The sequence below is a fragment of the Lissotriton helveticus genome, chromosome 8, assembly GCF_964261635.1.
Source record: "Lissotriton helveticus chromosome 8, aLisHel1.1, whole genome shotgun sequence".
In the NCBI taxonomy this organism is placed as follows: Eukaryota; Metazoa; Chordata; class Amphibia; order Caudata; family Salamandridae; genus Lissotriton; species Lissotriton helveticus.
In genome coordinates this window covers 100,619,637-100,638,141 of record NC_136069.1, presented here as the reverse complement: position 1 = coordinate 100,638,141, position 18,505 = coordinate 100,619,637, and the positions used below count along the sequence as shown (strand labels likewise).

General features: G+C 46.8%; 1 protein-coding gene across 1 annotated transcript in view; it reads right to left on the bottom strand.

Moving 5' to 3' along the window:
• The window catches only part of MAEL (maelstrom spermatogenic transposon silencer), a 1,192,885-nt gene that overhangs the window by 1,079,571 nt on the left and 94,809 nt on the right, over window positions 1-18,505 (bottom strand). The window contains exon 2 of the mRNA XM_078656687.1: window positions 13,730-13,828. Coding sequence (XP_078512813.1) covers window positions 13,730-13,828 — 99 coding nt within the window. The remainder of the gene's footprint in view (window positions 1-13,729; window positions 13,829-18,505) is intronic.

Genomic DNA, 18,505 nt, shown 5'->3' with positions numbered 1-18,505 from the left:
GAACGTTTTCCGTCAATGGGATGAACCAACGCAAAGATACGTCTTTGAGCAGATGTGTGTTTTCCTGTGTGAGGATTTGGAAGATAATGGTCAGAAGAGCAACCTGCAGGAGTTGTGTAGGTTACGATTTAAATTTGGGGAGGGTATGATAGTTGGTCCCGACGTTGAAAGAGCAGTAGAGATATTATTATCACATCGAAGTACAGGTGGTAATTCTGGGTCATCCTCTGACAGTGGTACGTATAGTAGGAAAAGAGCGAGACAGTACCCCATGAGAGAGGTTCCTCCGGTCTGGAGGGAAGGTGACGCAACTGCAGTTCCACCGGTTCTGCCTCATTTCCAGCGTGTATGGGTACATGTCCCCTGGAAAAGATCCGAAGTTCTAGCACTCAAGCAGACACTACCCGATCCCCGTAAAAACCCGACTGGGTATTATAAGGAGTTGTCCCAAACTGCAAGCTCATGTATAATGAATTTAGCGGATATAGACATGTTGTTTGGGAACATTGTTCCACATCCTTTATGGAGTAAGATACGTCATACGGATCATGACCAAGAATTAGGTGACTCATGGGCAAACATTGCGACTACAGATGCTAGACAAATCGGTGGTTTCAAGCCTGAGCCGTTAATAGCTGCACTTCCTGGTAGAATTATCGCATACATGAAGACAATTATGCCTGAAGTACGTGTAAACTGAGACAAGCTATCCGCGTGCAAGCAGAAGAAAGACGAGAATGTGTCTGACTTCTTCACGAGATTTGAGGAAACCTTCACTGACCATAGTGGTCAGGATATGGCTACCGAGGGTGGCCAAAGACTGTTTGTAGACAAGTTTGTACACAATTTGCTTCCTGAATTGTGTGCTAAACTAAAAGACTCAGAAAGTGCTTGGGCTGTCTCTACGTCAGCGCAGATTCTAGCAACAGCCCAGTACTATGAAAATAGGCGTAAAGACGAGTTAGACAAGGCAGACAAAAAGACAAAAGATTTGAAAACTAAAGTTCTTCTCCAACAGGCCTATCAGCCTCGTATGGCTAGCCAGCCTAATTATCAACAGAATCAGCAGTACTCTAGAGACGCGCAAGGAAACGAGCTTTCCCATCAGCGTCCTACGTATGGCCCGAATCAATGTGCGTATTGCAAAGAAGAGGGCCATTTTAGGAATTATTGTCCGGCTCTTTCACGACGTTTAAACGGTGCACAAGGTGTAAGGGAAAGAGGTGTTCAGCATGCCTCTAGAGGTAGAGGCCGTGGAAATTTCACTCAGAATATAACTTCTTTTCCACCTCAGAAATCAATGAATAGCTTTGATCAACAGGGTAATTCATCGTCCAAGTCAGCTCAGTACTATGCTGACTACTATTACACCGAACACGACAATGAGGGTAACGATCGCTAGGACAGCCATGGACAAAGAGAGGGAGTTGTTTCAGTTCCAGTAGATCAGGATGGACCTTATGTCGAGGTAATTACCTCAGGAGTGTCAGAGCCATTTCTGCTGGATACTGGTGCTACAAAAAGTTCTATTATGCACTCAAAACTTCCTGGCGCACCTTTGTCTGGCGAAATGAATGTCTCAGTAGGCTTCTCTGGCGCCCCTGTTAGAAACCCGATCTCTAGTCCTGTTTCCGTTTCTGTTGGCCCCTGTGAATTAGAAGCACCCCTCATTCTTACAACAGGTTGCGGTGAAAATTTGTTAGGATTGGATTTGCTAAAGAGGTTGTACGCGACTTTGTACTGTTCTCCCTCGGGAGTACAGCTTACTTTAGGGAGAAAAGTCATTTCTCCAATGTACTTGTCAAAAGAAGGTATCCCAACCGAATTGTCATCACTTCCAGATATACTATGGGCTAATGGTTCCAACGATGTAGGTCGTTTAGAGATAGCACCGTATGTCATAACTTTGAAAGCAAACGTCAGATTGCCACGTATTCCCCAATACAAAATTTCTAACGACTGCGAACAGGCATTGTTAACGATCGTTTATGATTTGGTCGATAAAGATGTTATCGAGGAAACAACAGGAAACATTTGTAACAGTCCAGTTTTACCGGTCTTGAAACGTACTGATCCTTCACGGCCCCCTGTGTATATGTTTGTGATTGACCTCCGAGAAGTAAACAAGGTAGTTATACCGCAGTTTCCAGTCGTCCCCGACATTACTGCTTTATTGACAATGGTTCCAGCTTCAGCAGCTTGGTTCTCGGTGATTGACCTGAAGAACGCTTTCTTCAGCATCCCGATCGCCGAAGAGAGTAGAGACCTTTTCGGCTTCAATTTAGGAGGACGAAGCTTCCGCTTCAAATGCGCTCCTCAAGGCTACTGCGAAAGTCCATCAATATTCAGTCAGGCTTTGAAAACACAACTAGACACAATTGTACTGCCAGATGGGTCAACATTGATTCAGTACGTAGACGATCTACTGATCGCTGCAGACACTGAAGAGATTTGCAAGGAAGCTACGTTGTCGCTATTACGTCACCTATGTGACATGAAGCACAAAGTCTCCCTTTCAAAACTGCAATTTTGTCGACAAGAAGTAACCTACCTAGGTCACATCTTATCGAAGGAGGGAAGGAGACTGACACCAGAAAGAATACAGGCAATCACAGAACTAAGTGCCCCAAGGACACAGAGGTGTCCGAGCTTTTTTGGGCATTACATCGTACTGTAGACAATGGATACCGAATTTCTCACTACTAGCCAAACCCTTACTGTCACTACTCCGCAAAGACACGCCTAAACCTATGCCTTGGTCTGAAGATTGTCAGACGAGTTTCCGCGAGTTGCGCGATGCATTGTGTTCGGCTCCTGTGTTGGGAAACCCCAACTACAGTAAGCCTTTTACATTGTATGTCCACGAAAAAGAAGGTTGTGCATTATCAGTCTTAATGCAACTCTTTGGGGACAAACAGCGCCCATGCGCGTATTTTTCGGCAACTGTGGATCCAGTGGCTAAGGCACTGCCAAGTTGTCTAAGAGCAACAGCCGCAGCAGCTGTCTGCATTCGACAGTCTGCTGGATTAGTCATGAATAACACTCTGATCGTTATGGTTCCGCATGCAGTAGACATTTTACTAAATAGGACAAAGACACAACACCTTACTAGCGCTCGACTATCCAGTTACGAACTTACCCTGCTAGCAAGTCACATCCATATAAAGAGGTGTGATACACTCAATCCCGCTACGTTATTACCCATCCCGACAGAGACAGACAAGATTGACAAGCATGACTGCTGTTTCAGGACAGAGGAAGAGACAAAAGGGAGAGTAGACTTACAGGACACTCCCCTTCCCGAATGCAATGATACTCTATGGGTTGATGGTTCATGTTTCAAGTTGCCGAATGGTGATACGACTACAGCATATGCCGTAACGACGTTACACACCATTGTAGAGACTGCACGCATTCCCCACAGTTCTGCACAAGCTGCAGAGTTGATAGCGCTTACTAGAGCATGTGTGCTGGCGAAAGGAAAGCGAGTGAATGTGTACACTGACAGCCAATATGCCTTTGGTGTGGCTCACAGTTTTGGGAGATTATGGCGTGAACGTGGGTTCCTTACGTCCCATGGTGCAAAGATACAACATGGCCAGCTAGTTAATGAGCTCCTTGAGTCACTCACACCTTGCCCCTACAAGTCGCCATTATAAAATGTAGTGCACACAGAAAGATTCAGGATGATGTTGGCCGCGGAAATGCATTTGCAGATGAGGTTGCGAAAGGAACTGCAAGGAACACAATGAATCGGATGTATGTCATGGGTCCCGCTAGATGGACTGCTGATGTAGGAATGTGTGAGGACACCATTAAAAGCGTAAAATCAATACAAGCCGAGGCCACTGAGAACGAGATGAATGAATGGAGAGAAAGCACAGGTAGATTGGATGCGAATGGTTGTTGGGTCGAACTATCGGAACACCAGCGATGGTTACTACCTAATGCATACGTACTTGCAGTGGTAACGATGGCTCACGGAATGGCACACATCAATTCGAGAGGAATATGTAAACTATTGGCCCCAGTATGGCAGAATAGCAATATCCCAAAGTACGCAGAAAACGTGGTCAGAAAGTGTATGGTATGTTTGAAGTACAATCCCGGTAGGGGAACGCCAACTCCAGCTGGTCATTTTGCGCCTCCAACGTACCCGTTCGAGGTTTTGCAGCTAGATTTCATCCACATGGAGAGGTGCAACAACCTGAAATACGTTCTCGTTGTTGTTTGCGCCTTTTCAAGGTGGGTGGAAGCGTACCCCCTTAAGGACAACACCGCCTTATCGACTGCCAAAGCCCTTGTCAAAGAGTTCTTCCCTAGATTTGGTATGCCTAGAATTGTCTGGAGTGATAACGGAAGTGAATTCGTAGGATGCGTGATGAAGAGTGTGTGAGTGTCTAGGCATACACCAAAAATTCCACTCTGCGAATCATCCCCAATCGGCTGGATTAGTAGAATGCTACAACGGCACTCTGAAACTCAAACTAGCCAAAATCCAAGCCAGTACAGGTCTTAAATGGCCTGATGCCTTGCCTCTAGCACTTTTGTCAACCAGGACGACTGTCCACTCCAGGTTAGGACTTAGCCCCCATGAAATCGTGTTTGGCCGCCCAGCCAACGTCTTGGGCGTGCCAAGACCCAAGAAACTGAGCGAGATAGAGCACCCCGTACTACTTGACTATTTGTGCGAATTGACAACTAAATTGCGTGTTTTACACCAACAGGTTCACAGTTCTTCTCCACCAGCCTCCGACGATCCAGGTCACCTCATCGAACCCGGTTCGTTGGTTTTGTTGCGGAATTTTCAGCGCACCAACAACGGACAACCGAGGTGGACCGGACCGCACCTGGTACTACTTTCAACAAGATCTGCTGTTCGGGTTGAAGGCAAGAAGAACTGGGTACATGGGACCCACTGCAAACGGGTCCCTCTACCCCTTCCATACGACCGGTGGGTCAACAAAAGGACTTGCTGACTGAGACAGAATCCGTACCTCGCTTCATCCCTTTCAGCGATGCCCGTTTGAAAGAAACTAGCACCGAAAAGAAGAGTGATCATATTTTGCAAGGACTTGTGTCACCATCTATGCAATTGGACACTACTGACCCTGAAACGCTGTTTGAAGATCACACCGTACCTGGGAAACGACGATACAACCTGCGGTCTAGACAAAAGAACTAATAAAAACTTGATCTCATGTAATTTCCTCTTCTCCCCTAAGAACTATTTTTGAATTTTCAGCTCTCTCGTCCCAAGGGATCTAGCTCCTTTTTGATTTTTCGAACCGCCATCCGGTTCTGCTGCTAGGGTCGCGGTTGAAGTCTGGGGAGTGCAACTGGGAAGTTCTAGGTCCACGGTTCTGATTGGTCCACGGGAGTTACCCCGGACTGAGCAGAGCGCGCTCCCTGGGAGAATCAATCAACCACCGCGGGCAGCAACTAGAGGATGGAGTTTCCAAGGGTAGAGAGACCTGTCAGACTCACGAACTTCGAAAAACAGTTATGCACGATACTGTCCAGAAGAAGATTCCTGATATTATGTGTTTTAATGTTATGTAGCATACTTGTGTTTTTTATTGGTTATACCTTGTTCGTATTTAAAGTTACCTTTTCGAATGACACCCAGACACCACCTCCTCCCACTATTTCTCCACACTACTTTCACCCTTTACCTGAACACGAGTCTGCCCGAAGACTCAAATTTGTAAACAACTCTTTCATCCAGCTTCTACACCAACACCAGTCCATAATGAACACGTCAAACTGTTGGATATGCGGACTTATGCCACACACAACCGATAAGGGTATCCCATACTTCGTTTTGCCATTTAGCTACTATGGTTCTCTGTGGGCTTTCCAGACCATGTTCCTATTCGCCCTAGAACCATACCCGACCCGTTCCGCTGCGAGCGACTCCAGTAACAAGGCACTAATTGCAGGGATAAGGAACATGAGTAGGGATATCGACACCTATCTGACAATCCCCAAAGATGAACTGAGTCCCTACACCCGTTGGAACGTGACCAAACATGGGCTTTACTTGGTCAAGAGCCAGGCAGCACAGAAATCTCGCCCAGTTTGGATAGTTCCCCACCGAGGTCACTTATGCTTACAGGGTATTGGTAGGAACCCCACAGCACAGTTAGGAAAGAGCATTTGCACGGAAACATATGTATTTGCTTCCCGAACTTCCCCGATACTCTTGGCAGCTAAAGGCACGTATTTCGTTTGCCACGACCAAGCCTACACGTGGTTGCCCCCTGATTTCTCAGGTATATGTTTCATTTCATTTCTGCTGCCTCCTACCTACACGGCCCGAGCAGATTACCACCGGACAAGGACAGCTAGAGGTGTCGTGAGTAAAGACGACACCGCGGGTCAGGAATTCGCTGACTTCGCAAAGGGTTTTCTGCCATTTTGGGGGCCTATGGTGAACAGCAGGAATATTCGCCAGTTAGCGAGGATATCCGCCGTGACCACAACGGCCGGAGCACTTGGCAATTTGACAACAGAGCTTCAGTCGGATCGACTTATGACCCTTCAGAACCGAATTGCCTTAGACATTATACTCGCCGATCGTGGTGGTGTGTGTAGAGTCATCCAATCCAGTTGCTGCATTTTCATCCCTGATAACGCACCAACAGTATACCAGGCCATCTCCAAACTACACGAAATATCTGGTTCCCTTCACATTGAGAAAGGGGATTGGTCCCTGCTGGGGTGGTTCTGGGAACTGATCACTGCCTGGGGATGGAAAACTTTGATTTTCATCGGGATGATCTTGGCACTTCTGTTCATGTTTTGCTTGTGTATACAGTGTGCTCCTGCACTATGTGGCCTCTGTGCTACCTCGTGTGTACGGAAGTCTGTGTCACAGGACGAGCTGAGTTGCAGAATGATGCTCCAGCAACATCTCCACGAATTTCTTCATACCGATTTGGACTCAGATTAGCATGAGTTATTGCCTTATATGAGGGCAATAGGAGGGTCTGTGGTTCCCAAAATCCGGACCCTGTGGTTTTCCCGATATCGAGGTCCAATACCCGTGTCACGAAACCTCAACGTACCGAGACGATTTTGGTGTCTACGAACCGATAATGATTAGGACATCATTCCTATGTATTTGCGTTACAATCGAGGGTTGCCAACACCCCTAAATCACAGTTTCCGTCCCATCCCTTAAAACTCCATTTTGTGAACGGCATCCATCTTGCATCTTGCCCTCATGATAAGTCAATTAAAGGTCGAGCTTGATCCAAATAGACACGTCCACCTTTCGTGACTTTCCCCTGACCTGTCCCAACTGACTCCACTGTCTTCGGCCAAACCTGTTTAGGCAGCTCCTCGCCCAGTGGCCGAATACGATAGCATCTACGCATAACATTCCACGAACCATTCACTACATACAGCCCATGTTTCCTTCAAACACGCACCTGTCCCCGTATCTTGTTTATGGCCCTTTTTATGGCTGGGTTGTACCTTCCTTTATTGGTGGTTCATCTATATCTGATGGGAGTTCCCGATCCAACTGGGTAATTATCAGCAAACTGGACATCTAAAATATGGGCTTGCTTACATGACTTCGCTCTTTGTATTGTTGTAGAAATATGTGTGTTGCCATACCATAAACTCAAGAATTCTTGCTTGAAGCCATATATTTGATATATAAGGAGACGGCTGGTTCTGTAAACACGAACAGTCTCCCAAGAACCTACTCTCTGTGTGGTGTACTTCTGGGACACGTGTTACTTGGTAGCTACCAATAAAACTTGATCTTTTGACTGCGACTAGAAGACTACGTGTTTCTGTGGTCCGGAACAAGGGAACTCAGAGGTCTTCGGGTGTTATCCGCTGACACCAGCGGGTTCCTAAAAACCCGTTACCTCACCTCTCTTGTCTGCCACTCACTGTCTCTCTCCGCCCCAACTGTCTCTCCCCAGCCTCTCTCTCTTGCTCCTCGCGGTCTCTTTCAGTACAGCTGCCCCTCTCTCTTCTCTCTCACTCTTTACAGCGCCCCAGTCTCTCCCTAGCACCACTGTCTTCTCCTGCCCCTGTCTGTCCTGCCCCTCACCGTGTCTCTCCAGCGGGGTCCAACTACGAGGGGTCCTTCCTCCTCTCAGCCGGAGGGTTGGACACCGGGAAGGTTGCCTTTAAGCATGTTGCGATGTAGCGCATAGCACTCGTCTCCCAAGCCTGATCGGGGTTCCAGGTTCACCCCTCCCCCTTTGTGTTGGCGGGGGCCTCCACTTATGAACCCCTCTCCCCCCTCACCACACCTCCCGGTGTATTTTGACTGCCAGCTCTGGTCCGCTGCGGGTAGTCAGTCTCTGAGAGGCTCAGCCCCGCACTGACCGCAAGATATCTTCGCGGCCGCCGGGTTTTACTGGGGGGGGGGGGGGGGGGGGGGGTAGGCTTGCAAAAGCCCGCGCCGTGGCCCATAGTCGGGTGCGGGGGAGAACAATGCCGGTGGAGCACTGGGGGCTGCCAGGGTCTCTGAGCCTCCGGGTTTGTGCCAAAGCGGCCGCTTGTGCCTCTAGGTCTGATGCATCGCGTCGGGAGGTAGATTTTTCGGCGGTGAGTCCGTGCCCTTAGGGCATTTTCCCTCGACTTGCACATTGCTTCGGCCCTCGTCACCATTCCACTGATCCTCCCTCTCGCGAGACTGCAGCAAAGGAACATCATCCTCTTCGGCCCGCCCCACCCCATCTAAGCGCAAGCCAATTGGAGCAGGTGCATTGGGTGAGGGCGGGCAACAGACACAGAAATAAGCCTGAACAGCCCAAAATAAAACTAATGGGCTAATAAATTGAGCAGCACTCGGCGAGCTACTCACATGGTCTCGGCGAGCTACCGGTAGCTCGCGATCGACCGGTTGGAGACCCTTGATCTAATCAGTCTCCTGGAAGCCACCTAAGAAGTAATCCAAATCACAGGGGATCGGCCGTGTCAAGACAGCTGTCAGAGGCCCGTGGCGGAACTTGCCACCGAGGGAGCCTTCTGGGAGGACAGCGGCCCCTGAGGCACTGTGCCCATGCCCGATGGTGCTTGGCTGTGTGGCCTGAGACTGCAGCCACTCCCTCTTGGCCAGGGAGCCTCATTTGATGGCAGCAGGCTCCCCAAGGCCTAGAACTGCAGAGAGGCAGATGCACTACCCCATGAGTCTGTTGTTGGGCCTCGGCATGAAAAGGAGGGCACATTGCCCGCACTTGTCTCTCCGTGAAATACACCACGTGGCTCAGCCTATAGCCCAGATGGAGACTGTGGGGCCCACCCTGGCGCTTGGAGAGGATAAGAAAACAAGTTACTTACCTGTAACTTTGGTTCCCCCAGTATTGGTAACTTTCATAGATTCCCATCGTCGTCGACGCTGCCATCGTCGTCAACGGTGCCGCAGTCGACGGTACCATCGTAGTCGACGGTGTTGAGGAAGAGAGGAGGTTTCAGCTATACTTCCTCACACCAGTTTCTCCTGTTATAAGTCCCTTTCTCTCCTTTACACCTCAGTGAGGAGATTCAGGTGGACTGCGTCGGTCAGACCCCCGGGAGTTCTTTTTAGAGGCTTTTTGAGGAATTTCCGTTGTAAGTCCCATCATCTAGTTTACACCTCAGTGAGGAGATTTAGTTGGACTGCGCCTGTCAGACCCATGGGAGGTCTTTTGAAGGCGTTTTGAGTGCGCTGCTCACCAGAAACAGGGTGAGAGCGTATTCCTTCTCAGCTCTTCACGAAGACAGAGCAGACGAGGCCTCATCACTATCATACTAGAGACTGGATCTGTTCTAGATTTTAGCTTCTGGAACCAGGTAAAAGGCGGCCCTCACAGACCCTTATGTTTATCTTACCTAGATCTTGTGGTCCGGATACAGGCAAAAAATGCCATCTTCTGAAGGTCATTCACCCAACGCCTCTTTTTTTTTTCTTGTCTGATGATGAAAAAAAAGGGGGAAACAGCTTCCTGAAGAGAATACAGTTGAAATCCAAAAGTTGAAGAGAAATCAGAGCAGAGCTCAGTGGAGACTCCCTTAGCACAACGTGCGGTAGGAAATCTAAGGCTCTCTCATGAGGGTTCTATGGGGTGAGGCTAATCTGATTGGTTGTTGCAAAATGTTGGTCTCTTACAAAAAGAGGTAGATATGCTACTAAATGAGATGAGGCCTCGTCCTTTCTTTCTCTTTTGTACATACTGCTATGGTATGTTCTATTTACTGAGGCTCCCAGGCTGACGACGGGGAATGATACAAAGCATGGGAATCTATGAAAGTTCCAATATTGGGACAACAGACCCTACTCCCTTCCCCACCCAGGAATTGAGCCACAGAGGGCTGACTGAGGGAAGGGACATTGGCTTGCTCCATTGGCACTACACAGCTAATCTCCAGGGCTGCAAGGACTGACTGGTGGACTGGCATTGCATGGACATTTTCTATGGGGAAGCCAAACAGAGCAATGCCTGTGTAGGTGATCATTTGTGCTCTGATGGAAGTTGCTCGTGACATGGGATGACATCCACTACAAGCCGCTGAGAAGTCGGTGACTTGGGATTGGAGGAGAGTGGAAAGACACCCCTATGGACACATATTGGGGTGTTGAACACATCACCTTGTGAGTGGTGATTAGTCGCTGGGTGAGCTGCCAATTGAGGACTCGTTTGTGGCCCAGAAGTGCCAGGAGGATGGGCAGAACCAGGCAAAAAGATGGTAGCCCATCTATGGAAACATAGGGGGCAACCAATGAGTCCTTGGGACCTGGTTCAAAACCTCTGATGCCTGCACTGCAGCTCACACTAGATAACATACGGACTGCTCTTAGAGGCTTCAAGGAAACCCAGCAGTACCAGATTGGAGTGGAGGTAATGGAACTGGGCCTGCTTAGGGCAGACCATCACAAACTGGCGGAGAATGTAAAAACCACGGACATGATTATAAAGGAACTGCAACCAGCACAATGCACCCTGCAAAAGAAAATGCGTGACCTGACTAAAGGGTTGCAGATCTTGGAGCACAAGGATAAGGATGCAGAAGGGCGCAACTGTTGCAATAATGTTCAGGTTGCCTTCCTCGAGCAGTGGAGGGTTCATATTTATAAAAATAATGAACAAATTGTGCATAAAATAAATCTGTGATTCTAGCCAAAAATAAATGTGTAGTCAGAAATACATGAAGAAATCTCTAAATGTACGCAGGCAGGGATAGAAGGAAGCTCTAAATGCGCACACGCACCCAGGCAAAGTAAATGATATGGAGTGTTACTAAATACAAAACAAAGTTCAAACCACCAACGCGGATTTTGGAAGGGGAATGAGGAGTTGGGTGACGGGATACTGATGAGACAGAACTTAGAACAGGCTACAACCAATAGGAACTGAGAAACGCAAACTGGCAAGCACACAGACTAATATGAACTGAAGTCCCTTTAAGATATATTAAAAGCAATAGATTTCACAAGCACAACACAAGGGAAACCAAAAAATGTTTACAGTGATGCGTGCGAATGAGGCCACATGTGGTCTATCTTTATTGTGTCATTTAGATTGTATTTGTATTCTAAATGCATGTATATGGCACTCAGAGAATTACTTTTGAATGAAGATACAATAATGACAGCTCCATACTACAAAGTACCGTCTACTGCTAAGCATCTACCTCGCCTTTTTAGTGCAGCAACTAAATAAAAAGTAGCTCTGAAAGCATGTGCAGTGGAAGGACACTGGGCAAGTAAGCAGTATTTGGACCATGCTCCAGAGAAGAGAAACACACGAAGAGGAAGTGAAGCTGGCACACTTTGACCAAAGACAAGCAAGGAAATGAGTAATATGGAAGCCAGCCAATAGTAAGCAGTCCACGGACACCAAGCCCTCTGTAATTAAACACAATTTGTCACAAGCCACAGCACATTCGATGTGCCAGGCAAGACCTAAATAGCAAAGCCTCACCCTGCTTTGCAGTGGACTGGTTTTTGTGAGGATAAGGACACTGTTCTGGGGCAGAAAGTAGTCACTCGCTCCTAAATTAATGCCGTCAGCATTGGCACACAATTGATGAGGAACCCCCTACACACCCGGTCCTCCACACAATCCTACAAATGGGCTCAGGGCGACACCTAGTTACCTGGGTCTATAAGGCCATACGGTCCCTTAAGCAGCCCACATAAACAGCCCTTAGGGAACAATGGGAAGCTGACTTCCGCAGGCCTTTACATGATGGGGAATGGATCAAAGCACTAGCATTCACCAAGAAGTTATCTAGAAACTACCGCTTCAAAAACATACAACTGCATATCCTGCATCGGGCATCTCTCACTCCTGGAAAAACTCCAGAAGTATTTTCCCCGACGGTTCCTTCGCCTGCCCCAGATGTTAAGTGCCCGCTGCCTCTTTTTCCCCACATGCTCTGAGACTGCCCAACCCTTCACAGATACTGGCGAATTGTCCATACTACCCTTAGGACGATCACGGGGCTGCGAGACCTTAACACACAGGAGGCTAGCGCCCTAGGTATCAGTAGGCGTCACAAACACATGAAAGTAGAAATGTGCGTTGCTTCCCTGGTGCTCTTCTTGGCCAAACGATGTATAACCACGCACTAGAAGGCACCTGCAGGCCCCCCTCTAGTAGCCTGGGTGGGCGCGGTCAAAAAATGGGGCGCAGCGGAAGAGGGAATATTGCGAGGGGAGGAAGTCCAGGGAATTCGAAAGCATCTGATCTCTATGCCTAGGGCCATGCTACTTCACTCCTTTACACAGGAAGTGGCGATAGATGGAGAAATACGGGGGGTGATTCCCCAATGGCTTTTGCAGACCCTGGGTGTGCTCGGGGGGGGGGGGGGTAATACAGGAGGTCCAGACACCAGACGATCCGGATTTACTAGCTGCTAGCGACCCGACATCACACTCCCATGTAGATAGCTTATGACATTGTCCCTCTTCCCCTCCTCCTGCTCGCTTCGGCACACCTCTGCCATGATGTCCAATAAAAGCGCAGCTCTTGGGCGCCCACACACTGGTACTCATAACATAAGACACAGTGCTTCCCAGTTTTTATACCCCAAGTTAGTTCATGGTTAGAATGTGGCTGGTGTTTTCAAACCCCTACAAGCTCATGTACCAGGGGACACTGCACATCATGCCTCCAACGCGATGGGGTGCATGAGATGAGTGAAGGTTACTTGTAACTGGACAGAAACCCATGAGGGTCACCGCCCATTGATGGACTGAGCGTTAAGGCTCGACATCCTTCACAACCATGTGTTCACATGTTAAAATATTCGGTCCCCGTATGGAACAATCTTGTACGCCAAAACCAATGGCTACGAAAGATGTGATGTTTGTAAAAATTTCAAATGCCAATAAACATGTTTTACACAAAAAAAAAAAAAAAGTAGTCGCTCACACAGAAATTAACCAATGCCTGAAGCGGGCTGCCCCATGGTGCATGCTATGGAGAGCATAAGCAAACTGCGAAGGGCACTACAATAGACTAATGGATAAAACAGGGCAGACTTAAAGCTCCAGTGTGTGTTTATGTATGCATTTTTAGGCTTAAGGAAATGTAAAGGGTCATGGCTAATGCCAGGCCTAAAAAATCCAACTGCCTCAACATTTTTATTAAGGAAGTTATAAAATGTATGCAGCAGACCCAAAAAATAATTGCCAGTCACACAGCAACCCCATAATTTGACATTGCACTTCACCCTCAAAAAACATGTTTGAGGCACAACTGTTCCATCCTACCTGCACAGTGGTAATGGGCGGCTTCGGGGCAGCATCCTGGTCCGCTTTATATTGACGGGCGATCTCAGAATATTTTTCTTTCTGTTCTAAACTCAGCAGCTTTGAAGAAAAAATAAAATCTTGTCACATTCCCAGTTGTCTTTTTTTTCTACACAAGAAAAAGAGTAGTACATGGAATGAATCCGCCCTGAAGAATATTCCGTATCTAAGCACACAATAGCCACAGCTTCAGGTTTTCAGGTGGTCTGCTTTGAACAACTACTTGAGCTTGGTTCTCTGCAATAGATCTTCATTTGTATACATTGGCCACCGTTTGAAAATAAAAGCAAAATTCAAAAAACGAAAAACTTCACCAAAAGAAATATCAGCTATTCCTTCTTATCAAATCTCTCGAACATTAGCAGATTAAAAGATGTTCTTTTACACTACGTTACTAGTTGAGATTTGTTTTACAACAGCTAGCCCATTACAATGATTCCACCATCAACTCTGCTGAATTAGCCCAAGGAACAGAGGCAGGGGAAGTGGTGTAATCAGGGTCATTTTTTTTTTAATCAAAAAAGCGGGGAATGAAGAGCAATTTTTTTTTTTTTTTTTTAAGATCCTAAACCAAAGCTCCTCCCTGGGGATGATATAATGAATCTCAAGATCGAGTTAGTTCCGCGATAGCCAAAGGGTTGACCCTTATGGCTGTTTAGTCCTGTTGTAGGAAGACCTGAAAGTCAGATCTTGGTGCCCTCACACACCAGTTAGGATGTCATGCATATTAGAACTGGAGAAACAAAGAATGTTCATTCCGTATAACATCTCTTTAGCTGAAAAGGAAGCCATATCCAGTCTTAAGTCCAACAACGCCCTTATAATTAAACCTGCCGATAAGGGCGGAGGCATTGTTCTACAAAATAAAGACAACTACAAAAAAGAAGACTTACAACAGTTAGGCAACAAGGAACACTATAGTAAACTGCCAGGCAATCCTACTAAGGACATACAGAAACTGATAGCACAAATAACTGATGGGGGTCTGGAAGCTGGCTTCCTCAACAAAAAGGAACACCAATTCCTCAATACTAAAGCACCTAGGATACCGGTCATATACACTCTCCCAAAGATCCATAAAAACACAGAGAACCCCTCAGGACGTCCCATAGTCTCTGGGTGTTGATCTATCCTTAAACCTCTTGGTCTTTTTGTTGATTACTTTATCAAAGATTTTGTGCCTGTCACAGATTGCTATATCCGCGATAGCATGCACATGATAAATCTCATTGAGGAATACCCTTTTGACCCCACATCCAAAACAATGTGTACTTTGGATGTGGAGTCATTATATACCAACATTCCACAAACTGACTCAATGCTTGCTATTCAACGTGTTTTGGACACACGTCCTAGGCCTCATGCTGTTCCCACCTTATTCATTCTACAACTGCTCGAAATTTGCCTTACAAAAAACTTCTTCCTCTTTGATGAACAATACTATGGCCAAATCAAGGGTACATCCATGGGGGCTGTTTTTGCCCAAAATGTAGCTATTGTGTATATGGACTACCTTGAATGTGGACGCATCCTTACGCCTATGAACCCCTTCCACAGTGGCATTGCCCTGTGGAAGAGGCATATACAATTTTTTTATGATCTGGCAGGACACACAGGCACTTCTCTCCCAGTTTCTACACTGGCTTAACAACAATTGCAGTGGGCTTACATTCCCTCTATCTACTAACCATCTCTCCATCCCATTCTTAGTCCTCAAAATCTATCTCCATGAGGGAAAGCTCATCACGAGTCTATACGGAAAACCGACTGAGCGTAACACTTTGCTGAGCTATCAAAGCCACCACCCTCGAGCCCTTCGTGACTCTCCCATATTCACAATTTCTGCGAATTAGAAGGAATTGCTACATGAAGGAAGATTACTTCCGCGAAGCACAGACACTTAGTAACATACTTTGCACTATAGGCTACCCACGTAAATTAATTTGCAGTTCTCTCAAGAGAGCGTGGTATTGCCCTAGAGACGTGCTTCTTGAACCTATGCCCAAAAAAAGACAGAACCGGCTGGTCTGTGTTACCACTTTCTCCCCGGCATTTAATGCTATCAAAAAAAGCATTAAGAAACACTGGCCAGTCATTAATGCTGGCTTACTAGATCTAGAAAAGCTTCTGTTTGCATAAAAAAAAAAATCAAAAAACATAAGGGACCATCTTGTTCGTGCTGCCCTACCCACCACAGACCCTAAGGGCACTCTGTGATTTGTGGGGGCTCCCTCGCCTCACTGGACATGCAAAATGCGGTGACTGCACCATGTGCGATTCCACCATTGAAGGCACAGATTGTGTATAATGATGTTAAGTTTGAGCGAAAACATTTCACCAATTGTAATAGTTCAAATGTTATCTATGCCATTTTTTGCCCATGTGATAAGGTGTACATAGGGCAAACCACGCAGAAAGCACGAATCACAATGTGTCAACATTGCAGCAGAGTACGATGCAAGACGCAAAACGCACCATTAGTGGGTCACTTTGCTGAAATGGGCCACACAGAAATGGATTTCAAATGCACTATTATCTCTAGTATCAAAATTCCTCCTAGAGGGACAGATGTTCACCAACTCCTTAACAAGGAGGAATTACAATGGATTCTTAAGACTCGTAGTATCCGTACCGGGCTAAACCGCCTTGAAGACTGGAAATCTCTACTTTAAAATTATGCTTGTTTACCTCCTTCAATGAAAAATGCCCTACTGTAACCGCTGCTAAATATGTACGAGCAATACAGTTCACAATTGTTTCCATGAAAGTCACTGCGCCGTCTGTACATCCTTCATCTCTATCTTTCACGCTATTATGGTTTTCACATATTGTTTCGATGAGTCACTACGCCGTCTGTCCTTCCTTCATCTCTCTATCCCTCTACTCAGTCACCCCTTGCCTTTAAGGACCTTACACCATTCTAAGATGGCCGCCACTGTTTTCCACTTATCTATCATGGTTATCCCTTTCTTTCCAATGGATACGGTCTTATTCCTTCCCTGCTCATACAAGTTATTATTGTTCAATTCAGCTGTACCTAGGATTATTATATTGCCGCCTTTCTAACTCCTTTTCCTCTTTATTCACTCCATTCCAAATCTGACTCGCTCGCCACTCTAAGATGGCCGCCACTGTCCCCTCATCCCATTGGTTACCACGACACCACGTGTCTATCATCTCACTACTTCAGTTTCCCTTCCCATTGCCGAACTCATCGAGAGCACTGACCACAACATGAGGACCCCACTGAGGCCCCCTGACCCTGGTTCTACCGCAGTAAGTGCATGCTGCCGTTCACCACGCCGCCAGTACGCTTTGTGCGCACTCGGCATCAATTTTTACCGACCTCCCCCCACTACTCCGTAGGATCACACCCATCGAGTAACGATCTACATCTGAATACCGGGTAAGCCCTTGCCTCCTTTCCCCCCTAAAGGGTGCAGGACTTCCCTTGCAAGTCTCGGCTTTTCTTAAATTCCCTTCCTACTCTTCACAGATACCACCGTGTACCTCCGTGAAAATCATCGCGCTGCCTTGATCTCGAAGACGGGCCCCTACATACCTTCTTAGGTATGTGACCGTTTCTTTTCGCTGATGTCTTCACCACGTCCCGCTCCCGTCCAGCATCCACCTCTCCACATCACTTGTCCGGCTGCAATTTCCGTTCAAATCAGCACCGTTTTGCTTGCATGGACTCGTTCACCTTGTAGGTAATTCCTATTTTTCACATGGCCGTTAGACCATCGCTCTCACTGCCTCTCTATTTAACTAGGCCATCCTTTCACCACCCCAGTCATGATTATGTGTTGCCAGCAACTTTTGCCTACTCCAATTCTCTGTTTTGTCATTTTTATCCAAAACTTTTTTCCCCCCTGCTTTCCATTATGTGATTGTATTCTGTTTTGGCACTTGTTTATTGCCCACAGTTGTGGGTTTTGTTAATGTATTACTAACTTGTAGGCATGCATCGTTTGTCCTGAAGATGAACTCTGTATTCTTATATAGGGTTTGAAACGTCGACCTGATTACACTATATGCCCATAATTGCATTGCATGATTTGAAGCAATAGTGTATTTACTTTAACCTTGTTTGTTTAACTCATGATCTACAGACTGCCAAACTTGCCTCTACCCCTACCCCCGTTTGTTTTGTCCACAGTGTGGTAGTTGGGTATCGGCTGGTGTCCCACTTGAACTCACACTACAATTCTTTGTATACACCGTTAATACAATATTAAATACTGTCCGGCTGGACAAAGAATATAGCAACTATCTAGTCTATATTTATTATTGTCAGCATATCCCCTACTGTTTAGGGATCGTTGTTTTTGTAATATGCTTTATTGGGCACTCCTCGTCAGGCCGGACTTGCAATGCCAGACGGGCTCTTTATCCGAGATCTCTTAGATCTGAAGTCGCCATCAACATGAGAGAAAGTGAGGGGGCTACCTAACCATGTAACTAATGCAATGTGTGTGTAGTGATTAAAATAGGCTCTGGTATCCTAAGGACAAAACTTTATAGGAGATTGGTACCAGGTCTAGCTAAAAACAGTGTTGCTATCATGTGGTCTTGAGGTACCAGGATAGCTTCTAAAATGGGGTGGTAAACAGGTTTTGTGCCTCAGAGGCCTTATGATTGGGCGGCACTTTGTCAGGACCATTTATATAGGTTAGGTGCCCCTGTCTGTGGCTACTGGTCTCCCTCTAATGGGGGATGACCCAACACAGTGGACCA